Raw genomic sequence first — 17,933 nt, forward strand, 5'->3', positions numbered from 1 at the left:
TTAATAGCAAAAAGAAAACACAGTACAACACAAAGGAAATATCTAGGCACAGACATGACATATCAGCCCAATGGGATACTAGGTAACTATTAATAATGACAAGGAAGTATACTGTTGATACACAGACAACTGCAAGAGCATAGTGAGAGAGAGAAGACAGACAGACAAGTGAAGCTATGTAGCAGCACTTTCAGCAAATAGGCGGAGAAGTAGGATTATTTAGGCTATTGAACATTAAAATTTGTTTCATTTTTCTGAAAGCACTTCCCAGAGGGAGCTGTAAGTGCAGGTAGCTGTGCATAAATGAGCCAGAGTGGCCGGCTTCCTCAGAGAGGGGTTCAAAAGGACTAGGAGGGGACCCCTCGTTCTCAACTTTAAAGCCTCAACAGGACCCTCTTCCTCCAGGAGGGACTCCCCTTTGGCGACCTCTGCCCTGCTGGCCATTTCTGCCCTGCTGGCACCAAGGACGCCAGGCAGAGGCCCTGCCCAGTTGGCACCTGGAATGCAGAGAGAGGGGCACGGGACATGAGCTGGTGTCTGCCCTGCCCGCCTGGGCTTTTCTGTGCTGCAGTGGGCCAGGCTGCCCCCAGGGGCCCGTGTGCACCAGGTGAGGGTGCCCGCATCTCCCCCAATGGCCTGGCAGGAAGAGCACCAAGCAGAGGGTGATCAGGCCTGCCACCTGGGCTCTGGCCCTGGGACCCTCAGCTCCTGAGGCAGAGACATGTTAGAGAGAGCCTGGGGGAAGTGTGCCCAGGTCAGTGAGGCTGGGCTTGGCCAAAATAGGAGGGAGTCAGGCTGGAAGCTACTGGCGGGGGGTGAGGGGGGCTTCTAAATGTGGTGGGAATGCACAAGTCTTTTGGATTGTTCCAGCCCCTAAGGATTAGATGAAAGGGAAGGAGAAGGAAAAGAAGGGTATTGTCCAAGGGAGGGCAGCAGTATTCCAGAGGCTAAGGAAGAGACTCCTGCCTGCTTAGCCAAGGAAGGCCCAGAGACAATCTTTTTTTTTTTTTTTTAAGATTTTATTTATTTATTTGACAGAGAGAGAGATAGCGAGAGCAGGAATACAAGCAGGGGGAGTAGGAGAGGGAGAAGCAGGCTTCCCGCGGAGCAGGGAGCCCGATGTGGGACTCGATCCCAGGACCCTGGGATCATGACCTGAGCCAAAGGCAGACGCTTAACGACTGAGCCACCCAGGCGCCCTAGAGACAGTCTTTAGGAAGGCCCATCACCTCATTTGTGATTGAGACAAAACTTTGACCTCCCCCCAAGGGCCTCCGGGCTGGGGGGTTCCATGTGCAACAGAACATCCATGCACTTACTGGGGAGTAAAGTTTAGGCCCAGATAGATGAGATGCAAGCACTCGGCTCTGCCATCCTGCCACCTACCTCAGCCTCCCTTTGACTAAATGGTGGACATGTATTTGAAGATGTGCATTCAAAGGGACCTAAATTAATAGCTCATCAGGCACATCCACAGAGCCTGTTCCCTTCAAAGCTGTTATTAGTGTGGCAGGACCCTCATGGATGGGAAGGCAAGAAGCTGGGCTCCAGCACCAAAAAACAGACCAGGCTGCGTGCTTTTCCTGCTTCCAGGATATTATTGCCCAGGAGGGGCATGGACCCCGAGACCTCTCAGTGGCCCGTGGGGAGACCTTGGCCCTGTAGGCCACATCTGCCCTGAAGGCTCACTGGTGACCACACCCCAGCCAGATGGGCAGCACAGCAATGGATCAGGTACTTGGGCTGGCTCAGATGGCAGACCACAGCACAGGATGGGCAGGGCCACAAGATGACAAACTGCTTTACTTTCTCGGCCAAGAGAGCCACCAGGAGAGGACCTGCTCCCCTGGTCATTACTGCTCCCAGGGCATTGGCCACTTCCCCTTGCCCTGCCCCCAGGACATGCCCAGTCCATGGCAGGGTCAAAGCCCAGCCCAGGGCTGCTGGCCATGTTTTGCAGGTGAGGAGACAGAAGGGGGCAGTTGGGGTCTCTCCTGGGGAGACAGGTAAAAGCTGTGTTTTGGGGCCTGAGGAACAATAGGTCACTGGAAACTTCTTCCTGCTGGCCTACAGTACAGGAGGCCCTGTGAACAGTGGTCAAGGACAGGGCCTTTGGGCTGGGCAGAAGCCCAGTGGCACCACTTCTTGCTGTGGGAAATCACTTAACTCCTTTTCTTCATGTGCCCGATAGGAATACAGAGTATAGGAATTTGTAATATTGAGGTAAAAATTAAATAAGACAGAGCATGGGAAGGACAGTAAATAAATGCTTACCTTGACTGAGGCTAAGAAGTAGCCATAACACACAGGAGAGCAGATTCTGTGGAGGAGACAAGGGGCCTGGCATGGACCTGGGTAAGCGAGGACATACACTCGGTAACACTCATGTCATTGGCATAGAAATTACAGGATAGGACTGGGCTTCCTACAGGGCAGGCTGAGCAGGGACTCCATTTGGCACCCCTGTTCAAAGGGTGGGAGTATTGGAGGTCCGACTGTGGCCGTGCTTGACTCCCTAGGGCAGCATCAGGAGACCTTCTGGGGGCTAAGTTACACGTGGAGCTAAGTAAGGGCAACCATAAGATCACAAGTTGTGGAACCTTTGGGCTGGAGGAGCCTCAGGGAACAGGACTTCCCTCCATGTCCTTCTTCCAATGACGAGATTGGGCCTGGCTGGTGGAGTGACCCAACCAAGGCCTGCTGAGGGCTGGTGTCTCCCAAGGCCCTGCCATCGTGACCTTGGTGTCACCCATGTGGGGTCTCTACGCCAGGGCGGCACGCTAGGACTGTGCTTTGGGTGAGCACCAGCCCAGCAGTCTCTGCTGGGCGGCACCTCCACCTCACCTGTGGGTCCAGGGGTGCACTGGGGATGAGATCACAGAGTCCAGAGGCTGACAGGACCATTCCCCAGCCCCAGGCATCCCTTATCCCAAGAAGGCCCATCAAAGTGCAGCCACTGTTCATCCTCCCCTTGTTACATCAGTGTCCTTAGGGTTGTGGAGACCACGCTCACACGGCTCTAACAACACAGATGTTTAAAACTCTGTTCCTCTGCCTTCCGCCCAACCCGAGGCTCCCTGTTTCAGAAGTACGACATGCAGCTGTGCGGCACTCCACGTTTCCTATGCGCGCACACGCGTATGTACGCACACACATGCGTTCATACATATGCGCACACGCGTGCATACATACGCACACACACATACTTCCACAGGCAAATCCGCCAGCTTGTGGGCAGTTACACAAATGGCATCACAAAGGAATTTCTTTTCTCTTCTCCTAACTGTACAAGGGCCTCTTCTTAGAGTTTATCATCAGCATTTTATAGGCTCCATGAGCTAACCGTAAGGGGACATAATGCTGCAAATAGAAATGACAAACTTGACCAAGATGGGAACAGATTTCCCAAACAAATGTCACAGAGGCCTGCGTTCAATGGCCCAGGCTCTCCTTCTCAAGCTGGGTATGAAGCCCCCAGTTTTCCCGTCTGTCCTGTGCCCACCTTTTTCCAGGATAGGCCAAATGCTGGCACCCCTGTACTTTCTCCCCAACTTTGGGGTCTGCCTAGATAACTTCTGATTAATTTGGAATTAATCTCAGGACCTCAACCCCACACCTGGGACTCCACACATGGTCCCAGCAGGGAGCCAGGACTGGGCAGGACCCTGGACTTGAGCTGCCTGGGCAATTGAGGGTGATGTCACTCTAGCTTTTAATCTCTGCTGCTTTATTTCAGGAAATGTCCTCTTCAGAGGGTGGGCAAGGTGGGGATTGCTGAGTGATTGGCTTTGGGCTGGGGAGCGGCTGCTTTGTGATCTCACCCACTTCTGACTTTGGGCAGGAGCCGAAGTCACCCACCCGGACAGACGCATCCATGCCATGGCAGGGGGTCCCTGCCCTCCAGGCCACTTCTGTCCAGTGGGCACAGGGGTGCCCCTACCCTGCCCTGTGGGCACCTTCTCAGATCGGTGAGTACCACTGCCTCCAGGCCCATGGGGGTGAGCCCAGAGCTGTCTTCCTCCTGGTCTTCCTTCTACACCGACCACCTCCCTAGCAGCATCCGTCCACCACAGAGGGACAAAAGGCCTTACAGAGCAGGATGTCCCCCTGGCCTGTGACCAGCAGAGGAGGGAGAGAGAGGTTGCTGGCCCGAACGAGGGCAGGTGACATGGGCTGCTGGGAGCTTGAGAACATTCATGCCCAAGAAAGAAAAGCCATTAAGAATCCTGTGCATCTGCCTGAGTCTCATTTGAGAGTAGAGCCCCACCTCCCCACATTTAGGAACCTCCCAGCCCCCAAGAGAAGGTACCCAGAGCAAGGGGACAGCTGTGGAACCAGTGGCTGAAGGGCTGTTGGATGTTCTGCTTATTGCTGCCAGACCAAGGGTCTGTGGCCCTGGACAGCCTGAGTTTGAATTGGGATTAAGATGGAAAAGGACAGGGGCGCCTGGGTGGCTCAGTCGCTTAAGCATCTGCCTTCAGCTCTGGTAATGATCCTGGGATCCCCGGATGGAGCCCCTTGAGCTCCCTTCTCAGCAGGGAGTCTCCTTCTCTCTCTCTCTCTCTCTCTGCCCCTCCCCCGGCTTGTGCTCTCTATCTGGCTTGCTCTCTCTCTCAAATAAATAAAATCTTCTTTAAAAAAAAAAAAAAGACGGAAAAGGACAACTGTACCCAGGTGCTTATGTTGGGGAGTGGCAGGGGGACAAAGAGAGACCTGTCACACTCTCCTTCAGGCATCTGTCAGAATGATGCTGTGGATGCCTTGCAGGCAGGGAAAATCCCAGGGAACCTAAAAGAGGAGATGAAGAGGCAGCCCCAGAAATGCATGGCCCTTGCCCAGATGCGACTGCTCCACCCTTAAAGCCTCCTGGTCCCAATGATGCCCAGGGTTCTCTCTGTCTCCCCAGGATGTTTCTCTCCATGGCCTCAGAGTGCCTGTCCTGCCCCTCTGGCTATTTCTGTGGTGCATCTGGCCTCACTGCTCCCTCTGGACCCTGTTCCCCTGGCTACTTCTGTCTGGAAGGAGTCTCCTCCCCGACCCCAGCAGGTACGGAGTCTCTCAGGACAGGTGTGGGCCCTGCACCGGCCCAACGCCCAGAGGTAGATGGCCCTCTGATTATGGGAGGTGACTGGTCATGGGGCAGCATAAGGACAGAGGGGAAGGGTGTGGAGCAAGCGGGGCCTGGAAATGATCCTCAGCCAGAGTGTTTTGAGGTCTGACCGCTATTCCTGGACCTGTTGGTCTCCTGTCCTTGTGCCTGCAGCAGGATATCCCACAGTTGGCTCACTGCCTCTGGACTGTGGTCATTGGGCTCTTGTCACATCTGTGTCTCCAAGCCCACCTCAACCCAACCCAACCTCCTAAATCAGAGCCCCACTGACCCAAAGATGGAAATGTCATAGATTTTCGGGGATGTGAGCAGGGGAACCTGGGGGCTTCCAGAGACCAGCCAGCAGGTTCCAGAATGGTGCCCTGTGGGGCATGGAGCAGTGAGCTGAGTGTGAACCTCATCCCTCATGGGGGCTGGAGACAGCAGCTTGTGGGGAGGTGGGGTGCAAGGTGAGCTCACAGGGAAGACTCTCTCCACCCATGTTCTCAGAGGATGCTCTTTATTCCTTGGGAACATCTGAAGGGGGAGGGAGGGCAGCACTGAGCTGCAGCTTTGGTGAAGGCCATTGAACCTGGGCCAGGGCCCTTAAAATCCTTCTTCTCAAGCACTTCCATCTGTCCAAAAAACATTTGAGGCAAAAATCCAGCTCCCAGATGGAAGGTTATGTTCTGGGGAGTTGGGTGGGCAATAAGAAAGCAGGGACTTGGTGGGGGGTTATAGGAGGCATATTCACCAAAAAGAGAACCAGCCATCCTGGTTTATTACAACTACACATGAAAGCAATGCTTTCTAAATCCGTTTTATTAAAAAAATAAACAATCACATTATGTATCCTTAAAAGAACACAAGGAGGAACGCCAAAAAGTGGGCTTTGAGTCTGGGCAAAGCACAGAGAGACGTTGGTCACACACATCAATCACCATCCCAGGACACCATCCCTGGTAAAACTGGGTCATTAGTCCTGCCCACCTATGAAAGAGGGATTTTCTGAGGCTCAAATAATATAACACATGTATTAAGCACATGCTTTTTGATCTGGAAGGTGCTACACAAATGTTATTATCAGCATTCTTTCTTTCCAAAACCCTCGAACCTTTGCCCCAAACCCAAGTCCACATTTAGTCCCAGTGGCTGGCACTGCACCAGTCGCCCCAGGCTCCAGTATGCTCAGTAGTGACTGGGCCTGCATGCCTCACTCAGCTTCCTTCCTTTCCTCAGGCTATTCAGAGCATGGGGGGCCCTGTCCCCGAGGCCACTTCTGCCCCAGTGGAACCAGCCACCCCCAGCCTTGCCCTGCTGGCTCCTACAACAAGCTGACCGGCCAAGCATCCTGCTTCCCCTGCCCTGCCGGCTACTCTTGCCCTGAGAACATCAGCACCTACAGCGAGCACCCCTGCCCTGCTGGCTTCTACTGCCCCAGAGGTGACTGCCTGGGCCACAGCTGCCAGATGCAAGGCTGAGTAGCAGGGGCTGGTACAGGTGGCCAGGGCAGGGTGTTTGCTGCTTGCTCCTCCATAAACTGCAGCAGCAACTAAGATTCACGCAGATGTTCTCTGCTTCTGAGACATTCCTGCCACCTGTCCCAAAGGCCCAGGGAAGGACTGGATCCTTCACAGAGGCTGAGCCCAAAGCAGCTGGCCATGAGTGGCCAATTTCATGTCTTTAGCTTAACCTTTAAAATTATGAGAGTTTTACTTTCTGTTCCATAATATAATCCTTTGGCTAAAAAATATAGATTTAAAATTACTTTACCAACGTTACAAATTTTGGGCCACAAGCTTTTCAATAGAGTTGACCATCAGGAAGATGAGTCCTGCATATTCTATGGCTTTGTGGACCCTGGGCCTGGGAACACCCAGCCTGGGAAGCCCAATGTAAGCAACTGGTGAGGGAGGGGCTCCTGTGGCTCAGGCCAGAAGTTTGCCACAACAGGCCCTGCCAAAGACCTCCAGGGGTAACAAGTAGCAGGGCCTCCCTCCCCAGCCTTGGGCCCAGCTGGACTCCCTCCTCTGAACTTTGCTTTTTAGGCACCAAATACGCCACCCAGTTCCCCTGCCCTCGGGGCTACTACAACCCAGACCCACTGACCCAGAGCCTGGACAGCTGCCTGCCTTGTCCCCCAGGCCACTACTGTGGGCAGGAGAATCTGACCCAGGCCTCTGGGCCCTGTGATGCAGGTGCGTTTCCCAAAGCACCCTAAGAAGCTCCCATCTATCCCTGTGCTTCCTACTTCTGTCCCTGGACCTGGGGTGACCCGGACTATCTCCGGGGACAGCTACTGGGAGGGGTAGGCCTACAGTCTGGGTGAATTAGGCCTTTGAATCCACCCCCACCCCCGCCACCGCCACCGCCCGGTCACTACCAACCCTCCTGCCCCACTGCCTACCTTTCTGTGCTGGTCTCCACCCCAGGCTGGTTCTGCGTGTCAGCAGCCTGGACCGCCCGCCCCTTTGACCTAGACAACTACACCAGCACCAATTGCCTGTGCCCAGCCACGGCCACAGGGGGGAAGTGCCCAGCTGGATCCTTCTGCCCCGAGGGCAGCCCAGAGCCCATACCCTGCCCACCGGGCTCTTTCTGCGCCACCTCTGGTAAGGACCCAGGAGCCCTCTCTGGCCTCTGTGCTGTGACCCAGGCATGCAGAAGGTGAGAGAACGGGTGGGAACCCCAGCCTTCTCACCGGCCATGTGAGTGCAGGCATGAACCACTATTTCCCCCTATCTGCACCTGCCTCGTGGGATGGTGTGCTTTGGCATGCTTACAGGCCGGTCTGGGCTACCATAAACTTGCTGCCGTCCTGGTTGAGGGTGCACAGGTGGGCCATCACAGAATAGCATCGGGAGGGCGGGCCTCTCTGTAGAGGGAGGGGCTCGGTGGCCCCTCACTCAAGCCCTCTCACCATTCCCCATGTCAGAGTGACTTCCTGAGCACCTACTATGACCAAATGCTATCAGTCACTGGGGACCCAGATGTGAACTAGACTCTTCCTGCCCCAGCTCTCAACCACCCTCACATGGTACAGCACAGTGAGGCCAAGACCCCAGCCTATGCTCAGATCTCAGCTCCGCTATGACTGGTAATGCCTCGGGCCCTGTGTGAGGTGAGAGTGGTACCTGCATCACAAGGTTGGGCAGAGGAGAGAAAGAGATGGAGCACCCCACATAGGCTCAGCCACTGGTGTGACTCTCAGTCCTCTGGGGCCCGACCCTGCAGAAGGACCCCCGTCTGTCTGCATAATGAGTCCACTCAGCCCCAGCACGGCACCCCCCTCTCACTTCCAGGACTGTCCACTCCCAGTGGGCCCTGCCAGGCTGGCTACTTCTGTGCTGAAGGAGCAGTGTCCCCAACTCCAGAGGATGGGCTGACAGGGGCCCCCTGCCCCCCAGGAACCTTCTGCCGTGAGTGTCTCCAGGGGCCCCACTCTCAGCCTGATGCACCCTCCCGCCCAGGGGGCTGCTAACAGATCCTATTCTTCTGTTATCGCCTGGACCCTGGGGCACTTGGAAAGAGGCCAGAGGGAAAAGGGGTGCCATAGACAGTTCAGCCCAAGGCCAAGGAGTGTTGCAGAGGGGCATGGTTAAAATACACTTGCGGTGTTAGCCGTGGTTTGAGTTGTTTGGTATGGGCAGCTGAGAACTGATGGCAGTGGCTTTGTCACACCAGGAGTCTCATTAGCTGTCATGGTATGAACCCTGATGATGCTCTTCAGGCTACAGGTGAAGGGCTGGGGGGTCTCTGTGTGTTGCGGTGGGGCGAGGGAGCCGGGCTTCAGGGATGTTGGCAGAGGTGGATCTTACAGTCAACACCATCCATGATGGGCGCCGCCCCATCTCTGGGGCTGGGCCCACGCCTGCTGCCCTTGAGGATCCTCCCCCCTGGACCTGTGGCCTCCCCTCAGCCAGGCCATGCTGCCTCCCTGTGTTCTCAGCTGCAGCATCACCCAGGCCAACACGATGTCCTGCTGGCACCTTCTCCCACCTCCCGGAGCAGACCACGTCCTCGGCGTGCCAGGTCTGCCCACGAAGCTTCTACTGCAAGGAGGCTGGTCTCCAGGCCCCCAGCGGGCAGTGCCCAGCAGGTGAGAGGCAGCAAGATCTTCAGGGGCAGGCAAAGGGGACAAGGTCAGGAGTGAGAGCTCCACAAGGGCAGCTGTCTGGGTCCCGGGCTCCACGGCATGGTCCTTGAGGGCCCCCGTGGCAGGAGACCTGCAATGACTAAATGCCTTCAGGGAAGGGATAGTCCTCCTGAGTGTCCCTCACTCCTGGCCAGGTTATTACTGCGACTCTAGTGCTGGGCCCATCCAGGACTTCAGCCTGTATCCTTGTCCTCAAGGCTATTACTGCCCCCTGGGCACAGCCGTGGCCACACTCCACAGATGCCCAGTGGGTACTTATGGCCCTCGGAGGGGACTGAGGAGCATCACAGAATGTCAGCTGTGTCCCGCTGGGAGGTTCTGTGCACTGGCAGGGCTCACGGCACCAACAGGTACGGCCTGGAGGACAGGAAGGGACTCAGGCAGGGGGTGGGCCTGATTGGTGGGTCCCAGAGCAGGCTGAGGAGGAGATGTGTTGGGGAGAAACTACATGGACCTGGATTGCTGGTAAAAATGGGGGCAGAGCAGCAGGGTTTGTTGCGCAAAGGTTTCCCTGCCTCCCCCACCCCACCCCACCCCACCCCAGAAAGTCAAGAGGTGTAGGGTTGGGCCTCGGTGTCTAGTTTTAAAAAGCTTTCCAGGTGATCTGCTATCACCACGAATTGGGAGTCCCTTCAACATGGTACACTCGTCTCAAAGTAGAACCACACCCCAGCTGCCCAATGTCAGCACGGAGGCCCCACCAGCACCATGTGCAGGGGTTCTTGTAGAGGGTCTTCAGCATCTCTGCCCCAGCCCCCTGTTAGCTGATTTGGGTAGGGGGAAGAAGGAGGGTGGCACTTTCATGGGTGTTGGCTGGCTTCCCTGTGAAATGGCTGGAAATGTTTTGACCCATAAGGAAAATCCAGGCCTGGCAGTTGGCAGTCTCTGAGTGCAAATCTCAGCCTGGCTCAGACCCCACAGCCACTTTGACCTGGAAGCTTGGTACCGACTACACCTGGAGGAGATTCGGGATCCTGCTCGTCCCAGGGCCCAGGCTGCTTGGGCTGGTTTTGCGTCAGGAACTCCTGAAGTCTATGGCCCTAGTGGGGGAGGGTATGGGGCAGCATGAGCAGCCCTGGGCCTTGTTCTGGGTTCTCCAGCAAGGGGTGCAGTGGGAAGGGCTGACAAGGTGTCCTTTCCTCTAGGAGACTGTGCGGCAGGGCACTGGTGCAAGGGAGGAGCCACCAGCCAGGACCCCACCGACGGGGCCCGAGGCCTCCTCTGCCCCGCTGGGCACTACTGCCTTGAGGGTACCTCACTGCCTCTGGGGCTACTCCTACCATGACAGGGCAGAGGGAGGTCAAGTCCCTTCCAGCCCTCCACTGCTGAAGGCGGGTCTCTACAGGTTTTAAGCCCTTCTCCCAGCACATGAGCCATAGCCCAAAATGGAGGGCGGTGCTAAGCTGTGCAGGGCCAAGCACAGGACTCTTCTCCCCCACATGCCCTCCCCACTCTGCTCAACAGTCCTCACCCTTCCCCTCCCTGGAACCCTCTCCCAACCTGGGCCTCAGGAAACCTCGCGTGAGTGACTGACCTTCCTCCTTTACCCTGAGGATGCTTTCAGGGCCGGGTCATTCCTCCACCTGGGTACTCTCTTGCAGAATGGCAAGTGTCTTCCTTTCATTCAGTGATGTTGACTCAAGGACTCCAAAGCTGGACTGGTCCCTGTCCTCTAGAAGCAGAGAGGGGGAGGCATTTCCATACTGGTCTGATGGGAGCCTAATTCAGTCAAATGTCTCCCCCTGGGGCCTCTTCCTTCTGTTGCTCTGACTTCTGCAGGAGCTCCTGTCCCCACCGAGTGCCCACCTGGTACCTGGTCTGAGGAAGGGAACAGAACCCCAGAAGGATGTCAAGATTGCTCTGGAGGGAGACTCTGCTCTGCCGGCCGCCTGCCAGTCCAGCCAGCACCTTGCTACCCAGGGTGGGCAAACACACCCACATGGAGTTGAGGGAACAGGGTCCCCAGAGTGAGGATTTGGTTCCACTCCAGGATCCAGACCCAGCCAGAGAACAAGGGGAAGAAATCCCTATAGTCAGGAAGGTGCCACCGCCACTGGCCTGCAGGGCCTTGGGCCACTTGCGGACATGCAGAGGTTAAGTCATGCCAGGATTCAAGAAGCAACCGGCTAGGAAGGGTCCCAGGCCCATGCTTAAAGTCCACCCACTGCCCGTGGCTGTGTGCTCCTCAGCGACTTGCCCCACATTTTTCCAGCATTTCCTGCACTGGAGGAACTGTCCCTACCACCGCCGTGGAGGGACTCTCTGGGAGCTCCTGTCCCCCTGGGCACTTCTGTCCTCTGGAAATGGCTGACTCCACTCCCTGTCCTCCTGGCTATTATGCCTCTGGCACCCACACAACAAGATGTTACGTCTGTCCCAGTGGCCACTACTGTGTTCCAGGGCTGAGGCCGCAGCTGTGCCCAAGAGGTCAGTGTCCTGCCAATGGCCTGGCTGACTAAGCAAAGTGTCCAAAGCAAAAGGGAGGGGTGGGCAGAGCAGTTAACATGCCTGCCCCCACTTCCCTCAAAGGCCTGGGCTATGCATTCGGATAATAAGGTGGTAATTCCGGATTTCCAGAGCATTTCTATTTCCTGGGCAGAAGCCCCACGGCAGAGATGCCAGGCATCCTTGCTAGACTCTAGCCCAGCGCCCAGAGCCTGCCCTCTGCCATCTTCCTTCCCATCCCCTGCTTCCTCAGGTTCTAATCTTGGCCCTGATCCCTTCACAGGTTTCTACTGCCCTGAAGGGACAGGGCTTGACTGGCAGCCCTGCCCCCCGGGTACCTATGGCCCCGTGCTGGGACTGAGTAGCCTGCCAGGATGTCAAGCCTGTGATAGGGGCAGGTTCTGCCCCAGGGCCAATGCTACAGAGGCCGGTGGACAGTGCTGGGAAGGCTTCTTCTGCTACAGAGGGTCCACCCGGCCCAACCCAGAGGCCGGTACTGAAGGTACGAGGCCCTCCCTGCTGGACACTGATCCCCTGCTCCATTTCCTAAGCCCCCCAACTGGGAGGTAGGGGACAGATTCGGAGCCTTCCATCTACTCTGTCAACCAGAGAGACTGATGAGTCTATTCTGTCCAAGAGAACTGGGGTACCTGACCTGGGCCACCTGTGTTCCTGGGCTCTCATTCATGGGAGAGCAGGACACTGGTGCCCAGCATGAACAGTGCTTTGGCATTTGTCTCCACTACCTACTATCCCTTCTGGGCAGGACACCCCAAGAACTCCTATATTCCACACAAGCCAGGCTGAGGGCCCATGAGGCAGACCTGAGGAAACTCACCTTAAGGGTCATTGAAAAGTACTCTTCAGCTGAACCATGCATTTGAGTCACTTGGCACAAACTGATATGGGGGTGGTGGGAGGGCCAGGCCATCAGATCAGAGTACTGAGGGTGGGGCCCAGCCCAGGTATGGTCAATATGTTAACCCTCCCAAGTAGTTCTCATTGTATAGCTGAGGGATCGTTCCAGTGGTTTTAATCTTCTCAAGTCCTCTTTGGAATCCAGGGACCACAGGGCAAAATCCCATGATCCAGTACAATCCCTGTCTCTGTCAGAAGGGAAACCGAGGCTCAGGAAGACAGTGTGCTTTGCCTAAGGCACACAGTCAGTAGCCAATATGAGCGCCTGGGCCCACTGACCCCAGTCCAGCTTTCTGCCATTCTGCAGCTGTCCTCGGACCCTGAGGGTCATACCATCCTCAGGGAGGCCTGGACACTGGTGAGGACACTGTCTGATGCACAGCTCATCCCTCCAGTTCCTGACCTGCCAGCTACAATAGCCCTGTCTATGCAGCACCAGCCCAGAACTGGCTGGTTCCCATCCTCAGTCACCAAGCAGCCCTGGTGGCAGGCCTCTTGGAACAGGGCCCATGTGGATGGAGGGAGAGGAGAGAAGACACAGCTAGGCATCTCCAGAAACTAGGAAAAACGTAAAAATACCAACCAGCATGGGAAGGTCTGCGAAGGCCTCTCTAGCAAGAGCTGGGATGGTGATGGAAAGCCTGCCTCAGTCTCAAACGCTGTCTGTCCACACCCTAGACCCCAGGGCTTGAGCCTTCCAGAGAGGCCCTGCCTCCCTCAGGTGCCCTGCCTCCTTCAAGAGCCCCTTCCAGATGCCACCACCACATGTCAGGAACAGCTTCCCTGATCTCTTCCCTTCTGTAACAGCAACCCAGGGCTATGGTGGAGTAACCAGGTGCAGAGGGTGTGACCCACAGGAGAGACCCGCAGCGCCATCTCAGGGCCCAGAGCCTGTACCGGGGATGCAGAGGGAGTTCTTTACAATACCCCCGCTCCTCACCACACGCTTCCCAGGGACCAGGCTAATTTGTTTCTTGGTTCCAGAGGAGGCTGGGCCGTGTCCTCAGGGACACTACTGCCCCAGGGGTTCAGCCACACCCCAACCCTGCCCACCTGGCACCTTCAGCGCACGCATCAAGCTCAGCTCAGAGGTAGGGAGACCCCACCCCAAGAGGAGGCTGGGTGTGGGAAGGGCCTTGTTTGGATCTAGGCAAGCCATACTGCCCTTGAGGTCAAATGGGGATTGGAGAACAGGGCCACCTGGCTAGCTCCTCCTACCTTGGGGACTGTAGTCATTTTCCCAGGGAGGTCTTCCCTGGCCCTCCTTAGCGCATGTCATAGTCTACCATAGTATTTTACTTACTGGCCTTATTTATTTTCTGTATTCCCCACTAAAATATAAGCACCACAAAGCTAGGGAGTTTTGTCTTTTGCTCACTACTCTGAGTCAGAATGGTGCCTGTCACATAGCCGGCTCCCAGCACGTACCTGTTGGCTGCACGTATGACTATACATGCTGACTTTGGAAACTCAGAGGGAGGAGCAACCCGCCGCCACAGTGTGGCAGGTGCATGTTGGGGGCTGCAGGGAGCACAAGGAGGGTGCCCAGTGAGGGTGGGCTGGAGAAAGGCTGCAGTTATGCAGCACCTTGTGCTCACCTTGAGGACTGCTACCTGAGTGAGATAGAGGCCAAAGTAGGGTTTGAGCAGAGGACTGACATGAGACATTACTTTATAACATATATTAATATATAATTTAAAAAGGGCCACCAGAGGATGCACAAAATTCTATTTAAATTGCCAGTTTCCAAAAGCAACTTTAATATCTGGTTCTATGCACAAGCGCCTCCAAATCATGGTTTGTGGTTCACTATTCAGAGGCCCTCCTGTTGTTAGAGGAATATTCCTGGCTTGTCAAAAGCCCCAGAAACCCCAGTGCTCTGGAGTGCTTGGTCCTCCACACTCAGATGAGCAGAAAGTGCTCCCCTGGAGGTAGATCAGAAGAAGAGGCTGCCCCTGGTGTGATTGGTCAAACTACAAAAGGACATGGAGGTAAAGAGAAAAAAAGAAAGCAAGCAGAACAACCTGCTGATAGAGTAGTTGGGAGCATTAAGTTTTTGTGCCCCACCTGGAGAATGGGCAAGCAGAGGGGAGCCAATACCCATCAGGGGTGTTGTAGACGGAGGAAGGTGAGCCAGGACCAGATGTTCTTGGACCTGAGGCCCCCTTTGGGCCTCCTGGTGTGGTCCCTGCTTCCCTGCCCTGGACAGAGCTGGGGCTTGGCATATCCTGCAGGCTGCCTGCTCCCTGTGCCCGCCTGGCCAGTACTGCAGCTCCGCGGGTCTCACCAGCCCTTCTGGGCCCTGCAGCACAGGCTTCTTCTGCCGCCATGGGGCCCTCGTTCCCAACAGCTCCCTGGGAGATGGGACCAGTGGCCCTTGCCCTGCAGGTACCTCTGGGGGCTGGTCTGAGGAGGAGCCTGGGGAGGTGGGAAGGGAGCAAGCTCCAAGGCTGCCACTCAGACAGGGGCCAAGGGTCCCCTGGGCCCTATAGGAACCGGGTTTAGGATGGGAACACTCTAGAGCCAGGGAGTGGGGTTTCCTGTGGACCTGACCTGTCGGATCTGTTTCCCTTCCAGGGCACTTTTGCCCCCCAGGCACTGTTACCCCCAGGCCATGCCCAGCAGGCACCTACAACAGCCTGGGCGCCCAGGGCCACTGTGAGTCTTGTCCTGAGGGGTGAGTGCTGAGAGGCCATCCTGGGTGCTCACGTGTCCAGCTGGGCAGGGTGTGCATTCCTGCTATAGGAAGTGGCTGGACCAGATGCTCGCTAAGACCCCTTTCAACCTGAGTTTTCTGTGACTTTAAAAAAAAGTCACTGAAGAACTGCCACACCTTCTAGCCACCTTTCTTATGCCTCTTGATCTCTTTATTGGGTATCGCTGAGTCATTCCTAATTTCAAACCTAGGTCTCTTTGGCTCTAATTTAAGCCATTTAAGTCCCTGCCCCCACCCCCACCCCACCCCACCCCACCCCTGTGCCTGCCCCGGGACCTTGAGCTATAGCAGAGCTATGTCCCCAGTAGGCCAATAACTCCTGAGGCCAGCGATGAAAGGTGGAGCCAGACAGCCATCTCTGCCCCACTCCATGCTGCTGGGGCCACAGAGCCCTGTGAGCTCCCTCCTCCCTGCTTGTCTTTTCCGTAGTTTCTTCTGCCCGGCAAACACCTCCTCTGTGGTGGGGAACGAGTGTCCTGCAGGCCATTACTGCCCTGCTTCCACGTCCTTTGCTTCTCAGTTCCCCTGCCCCAGAGGCACCTACAAGCCACAGAGAGGGGGTGTCCAGCAGTCAGACTGCACGCTCTGTGAGCCAGGTAAGGGGACAGGGACATACCCTCATCCCAGCCCTAGTAGACCACACCCTCCCTGACCAGGGAGGGCAGGACTCAGGCCTGGCTGGGACGGGGATGCTTTGGCGGTAGACCGCAATGCACATTTGCTGGCTGGGGTGGGGGGTGCCCCAATCTCTCCCCTCCCCATGACTGGGGAGCCTGTCTTTCCCTCTCTCCTACAGGCTCCTACTGCCTCCTGCCTGGGCTGGTGGCCGTGTCCGGGCCTTGCAGGGCAGGTTTCCATTGCACTCAAGCAGCAGCTGTCCCAAACCCCACTGATGGGATCACAGGAGACCTCTGTCCTCCAGGCCATTTTTGTCCCAAGGGCAGCCCCAGGCCCATTCCATGCCCCCCAGGTGAGTTACCGATGTGGGGGAGGGGCACCAGCAGGGCAAGGGTGTGCTCTGGGCCCTTGAGAAGAGAAAGGAGTGGAGGTCCAGCCTTGGGGAGACATCTTGGGATGGGCACAGAAGAAACCCCCAAACTGTACTTAAAGAGCAATGTCCATCCTGCATCCACATAGCCTGGGGCTTGGGGGTGGAATGATGAATGAAGTGACAGAGAGCTTGGGCCCAGGCTCTCTGCGGGAGGCTTGAAGCCAGAGGGGTGTATGGCAGAGGCACAGAAGGAAGTGAGTGATGCCTTGCAGCTAAGATGGGGGGATGAGATGAATCTCAGCTGTGTCAGGGCCCAGACAACAGGAGTGAGGCAGCCTAGTAAGCTGAGGAGCCCTTCAGCCACTGGTCCATGAGGCTAAGCAGGCAGAGCAGGACCACAGCTCTGCTAGCTGAGAGGCACCACCTTGGGCCTCCATCTGGGAGATGGAGCTACCCTGAAGGTAGCTACAGAGTGTATACCTGCAGGCTCCCTCCTGCCCATCCCTGGGGCCACGTCTCGGGAGGACTGCCAGCCATGCCCAGCTGGCTGGTTCTGCTCCAGGGCCGGCCTGAGCTCCCCAGAGGCCCCATGCGAAGGAGGCTGGTTCTGCCCCAGAGCCTCTGTCTCTGGGCACAGTCCAGGTAAGGGCGGACCTCCTTGGCATTTGGGTAGGGGTAGGGTGCTGTGGGACCCCCAGTGGGCTGGCCTGGAAGGAAGACATTGCTGTGGGCCCTCCCTCTGTATTCAGGCTCCTGAGGCCCAACTGCAGTGAGACAGGCCTCAGACCTAGAACCTTCCATGGAAGGGGCTGAAAACACCGAGTATTAGCATGTGGCTCCTCATGTGCCAAGAGTGCAGAAAGGGAGATGGGAGATGTGTGGGATGAATGGTAGAGAAAAGGAAGGAACAAGAAGCATTTTTAAAAAAAAAATCAGTCAAAATGGAGAATCCCGTGCTTTGGGGGAGGGCTATATAAGACACTCTAGTGAGGAGGTAGGAAGGGTCTTCACCCCTCATGTGCTACCTGGGGTCCAGCAGAGAAGGGGTAGAAGCTCAGACCCCAAGCACAAGGCTTAGCAGAGGGGGCACCATTCTGTCTTCTGGGACCTCTGTTCTCAGCTGAGAACCAAGAACAGGTTGGTTATAATCAGTTTTGAGATGTAAGTAATTACACTAGAAGTTTAAAGCAGGTTCCTTTTTTTTTTAAATCAGAATGTGTTGAAAGTTGGCTCTATCACTACATTACTCAGTTGCATTCTGACACTCTTTCCTGCAACAAAGGAAAGCAGGGTGAAGTCGCTGCTAGTTCCTTGGAATTGTGCCTGGCCCTGAGAACCTTTAGCAAGAGTGCTGTGCAAGGGAAGGTCAGCCACTGAATGAAAAAAAAAAACAAAAAAAAAAACGGCCTGGCCAGGACATGATCTTTGCAGACTGACACAAATTGCCACCAGGATACCAATCAAAGAGATTGGAAGGGCATAAAGGAACCCCTCCTAGGAGTAGGGATCACAGCTGCAGGGCCCAGGCCAGCTGTGAATGCAAATGCATGAAGGGACCACAGTGCACATCAGGGCCCAAGGAAAGCTGCAAATCTAGGCAAGTAAGTTTAAAAGATTA

At 55.9% G+C, this 17,933-nt stretch overlaps 1 protein-coding gene across 1 annotated transcript in view; it reads left to right on the forward strand.

The window, feature by feature from the left end:
* The first annotated feature begins 1,902 nt into the window (after positions 1–1,902).
* The window catches only part of LOC148164733 (uncharacterized), a 43,177-nt gene continuing 27,146 nt past the window's right edge, over positions 1,903–17,933 (forward strand). Inside the window, exons 1-17 of the mRNA XM_088021970.1 lie at positions 1,903–1,960; positions 3,842–3,968; positions 4,907–5,046; positions 6,329–6,532; positions 7,138–7,287; positions 7,522–7,701; positions 8,392–8,508; positions 9,039–9,188; positions 9,380–9,595; positions 10,391–10,495; positions 11,025–11,166; positions 11,458–11,672; positions 11,974–12,192; positions 13,593–13,699; positions 14,843–14,996; positions 15,186–15,285; positions 15,754–15,920. Coding sequence (XP_087878096.1) covers positions 1,903–1,960; positions 3,842–3,968; positions 4,907–5,046; positions 6,329–6,532; positions 7,138–7,287; positions 7,522–7,701; positions 8,392–8,508; positions 9,039–9,188; positions 9,380–9,595; positions 10,391–10,495; positions 11,025–11,166; positions 11,458–11,672; positions 11,974–12,192; positions 13,593–13,699; positions 14,843–14,996; positions 15,186–15,285; positions 15,754–15,920 — 2,551 coding nt within the window. The remainder of the gene's footprint in view (positions 1,961–3,841; positions 3,969–4,906; positions 5,047–6,328; positions 6,533–7,137; positions 7,288–7,521; positions 7,702–8,391; positions 8,509–9,038; positions 9,189–9,379; positions 9,596–10,390; positions 10,496–11,024; positions 11,167–11,457; positions 11,673–11,973; positions 12,193–13,592; positions 13,700–14,842; positions 14,997–15,185; positions 15,286–15,753; positions 15,921–17,933) is intronic.

The sequence above is a fragment of the Eumetopias jubatus genome, unplaced genomic scaffold, assembly GCF_037043125.1.
Source record: "Eumetopias jubatus isolate StellerSeaLion01/CBP00866 unplaced genomic scaffold, mEumJub1_p1.0 scaffold_3, whole genome shotgun sequence".
Classification (NCBI taxonomy): domain Eukaryota; kingdom Metazoa; phylum Chordata; class Mammalia; order Carnivora; family Otariidae; genus Eumetopias; species Eumetopias jubatus.